The 3,546-nt window shown below is 39.7% G+C and overlaps 1 protein-coding gene across 2 annotated transcripts in view; it reads right to left on the reverse strand.

Moving 5' to 3' along the window:
* Positions 1–232: 232 nt before the first annotated feature.
* Positions 233–3,546, reverse strand: part of ttll12 (tubulin tyrosine ligase-like family, member 12) — a 35,577-nt gene continuing 32,263 nt past the window's right edge. For both annotated transcript variants that reach the window (XM_046071875.1, XM_046071876.1), the window contains exon 14: positions 233–661. In XM_046071875.1, the coding sequence (XP_045927831.1) occupies positions 510–661 (152 nt within the window). In that variant the 3' untranslated portion in view covers positions 233–509. The remainder of the gene's footprint in view (positions 662–3,546) is intronic.

Consider the following 3,546-nt stretch of genomic DNA (forward strand, 5'->3'; position numbering starts at 1 on the left):
AAATGCGGCTAAGATGTTTCAAGGTACACAGATGTCCTCTCCTGTTTATTACTTCCTCCACTTCATTTCTTCTCTGGACTACTGTAGCTAACATCGGTAGATGACAGACTTGTGAAGAAACAAGGCAGGAAAGACAGAGCCCAAAAGGAAGCCGGGTTGAAAGGGAGAGGTAACTGTATATTGTAAGTTTCATAGTCCCACACATCATTTCCCTGAATCAATTCTGATACAATTCCGGATTATCCAACAATGTTTTTATTGCCTCACCATTTTACAGTAGTGTTTTGGTTTTAATCACCAGGTTTGTAAGACTAGCAGTTTTGAGAACAACTTTAAAAAGGCAAATGGATGTATGTTTCATCAGCTCCCAAAATCAATTGGAAAGTAGACGGTAAAATGAACCAGCTACATCGACAGGGTGTGAAAGGAGAAGAAAAAGAACAAACAAAAAAGTAAGTGGATGTCTGTAAAAAAAACTAAATGCAAACACACTGGTGCTGTTGAGTCAATCATATGATCTGTGTGACAGGGCATTGGTGAAGCTGATCCAGGAACAGCGTCTGGAACATGTGGTTGTAGAAGGAGGGGTGGTAGAGGCAGGCCCGGGCGCAGTCTGGGCTGAAATTCAACTCCAGGATCTGTGGCTGCATGACTCGTTCACCTGACCCAGAATCAGAACACACACAAATTAGATAAACAAATGATTAGGGTGACCTAACAGAAGCAAGTATTTTAAAAAGGTGTTAATATCCTATAGACAGACACCAAAATGTAAAAGTACTGTATATTTAAATATACCATACTGTATATACATATGTGCACTATATTTAAGTTGCATTAAAATTGCTAAGATGAATTGACTAATTGTTTACAACGTCCACTTTTGTTTTTAGCCATGTTTAGATGACACATGAATTCATTGATGAACTTGTTTGCTTTAAGCATACTGACACGGATAAATAAACTGGACCACATTAACACAGTCAGTGGTTGATCATGGGGGGGGTGTTCTGAAGTGATTCAAACATCTGACAAGCAGTTCTAATGAGGTACACTGGCACCTTAAAGAGGGCTATGGCAGGACCATTCTCTCAGAGAATAAAGGAATAGCTGCAAGACAAGTGAATATAGGACCCTGGGAAGAAAATAAGGCTACAATAAACACATTTAAGAATTAGACTAAATTTAACTAATTGAACAGCATGCTTCTGACACTCAATCTACCAAACTACTGAGGACTATCTAGAGCTAGAGGGGGGGCGACTACAACAGAAAGCGCATGAATAAGAGAAAAGAAAAGATTTGATTTAAGCAGTTGAGCAAAAGTTGAAAAATGTGCATATGTTTGACATGCGTCTGATTGAGGTTACTTGCAGACATACACTATATTGCCAAATGTTTTAGGACACCTCTTCGGATCACTTCCATGGCCACAGGCAGTGCTGGACTGGTAATCTGGCATACCGGGCAAATGCCCAGTGGGCCGACGCAACTTTGGGGCCAATGTAACGTACATTATTCATTTATATAACTGTTTTTAAAAACAGACCAACAATCGGCCCATAAAGCATGGACAGCGGCCCATTGGGTAATTTTCTATACTGACACTGGGCTGGCCCAATCACATCTCTTACAAGCCCCCACCCACTCTGCTCTGTTTCTTGCGTCACAAGCCACAAAAAAATCGTTCAGATGGGGGCCGCCAAATGTGTGAAAATAACCGATATTTGTTTGCTACCGGGGCTGCAGTAGCTTCAACATCAGCTGCAGTACCCTGCGTAGAGCAGGCACAGGCACCTGAAAGAGTAAAAGAGCTGTAGCCACTGCCAAGCAGAGGAGGAGGCGTGAGACAGTGAAACATAGTGACAAAGTGACAGGGCAGAGTGAGAAAGTGAGCAGGAGGAGAGTGGAGGTGAAGCGGTAAGCAAGGAGCAGCGGACAAACTTTCTTCCACACTGATGCAAATATGAATATAGTGACATAAGACATACAAATAATTTGAGATACAGAGGCATCCTTTCAGCTGCTGGTCTTACTGTGTTGAATGCTCTTAGTGGCCTTAATAGGTGCACCTTTACAATGTAATGCAGTTGTGCCATTATTTAATTAAATTTACACATATGAGCATAAATGTGTAAATTTAATTAAATGTTTAATACTGAGGTGAAAATTAAATTAATTAATTTACATACTGTAGATTACAGGGCCAGAATATCAGAAACTCCTCTAAATATAATGCAGCTCAGTACAACACCAATTATGACTTCCATGATAAAACATGCAAGTGAATTAACACTTCTATGTATGTCTGTGTAAACAAATCCTGAGCTGGTGTATTTATTACATTATATAGGTAAATGTAAATGCTCCGTATTTGGCCTTTCTAGTCTTTTCGACCACTCAAAGCGCTTTTACACTACATCTGCATTCACCATTCACACACATTCATTCACTGAACCTAAGTGCTCAAACTAACATTCACACACATTCATACACTGGTAAAACAGCCACCAGGGGCAATTCAGGGCCCAAGGACACTTCTGGAGGAGCTGTGGATTCAACCACGACCTTCCGATTAATGGGCATCCCGCTCTACCTCCTTATCCACTGTAGACACAAGTCAATATTTATATTATATTAAAATCCATGTCTTAAATGTATTAACGTGTATCAGCACTGTTTCATCTTTCTTGAACACCAGGCTCGTGTCTTCTCAAGAGCTGGTCTCATCTGGGGCCTACGACCTGGTCTGCTTCTGACAGTGGAATGTCCTCAACAAAAACAACCTCCCTGACCCTCTCTCTGTAGATAATATATAATAACGTGTTTTGTTGAATGCAATTGGTTGCCTTATAAATGTTGCACTATTGACCAAACTTCTCTCTTGACTTAAACTGAGCAGCTTCAGTTATTTATTGATATTCACTTTTTGGGGATGTTTATGTGAATGTGTCTTAACACAGCAGTACATTAGGACGTGTGATATACAGTAGACTAATTATATATATTCTGCATATGCAGTACATTCTATGCATGCATTTGTGTGTTCTGAGGTATAGTTTAGCCTGTGTTTAGGGAAGGATAAAGGGGTAACTTTACAATAGCCATTTTAAAATAAAGTACAAAGCAGTAATTATATGGATTGTATTTAGGAACAGAGTAATTCACTCAGCAGCCTAACCATCTCTGCAGTTACATTTCAACAGATAACACTGTTAATGCTGTCTCTCCGTCCTTCCATAGAAAAAAATCACTACTGGAAGTACAGTTAACGTAGTAATCAATGCACATTATAGGAAGAGTGCTGCAAATATAGTCTGCTGTTAATGTGTTATAACGTCGCACCTCTTCCCTCCAAAATTAAACACAAAATAGATAATACTGCTTCCCCCACTCCCCAGTAGAAATGGTATCATATGTAAGTATAAGGATAGTAATCAAAACAAATTATGCCTTAATATTTATCCGAAAACTGCTGCAAATATAGTTGCTGCTGGTGTCTGTCCCACCTGAAACCATTCAAAGTGGTTGACATTTGGATTGGTT

The sequence above is a fragment of the Micropterus dolomieu genome, linkage group LG16 (genome assembly GCF_021292245.1).
Source record: "Micropterus dolomieu isolate WLL.071019.BEF.003 ecotype Adirondacks linkage group LG16, ASM2129224v1, whole genome shotgun sequence".
Taxonomy (NCBI): Eukaryota; Metazoa; Chordata; class Actinopteri; order Centrarchiformes; family Centrarchidae; genus Micropterus; species Micropterus dolomieu.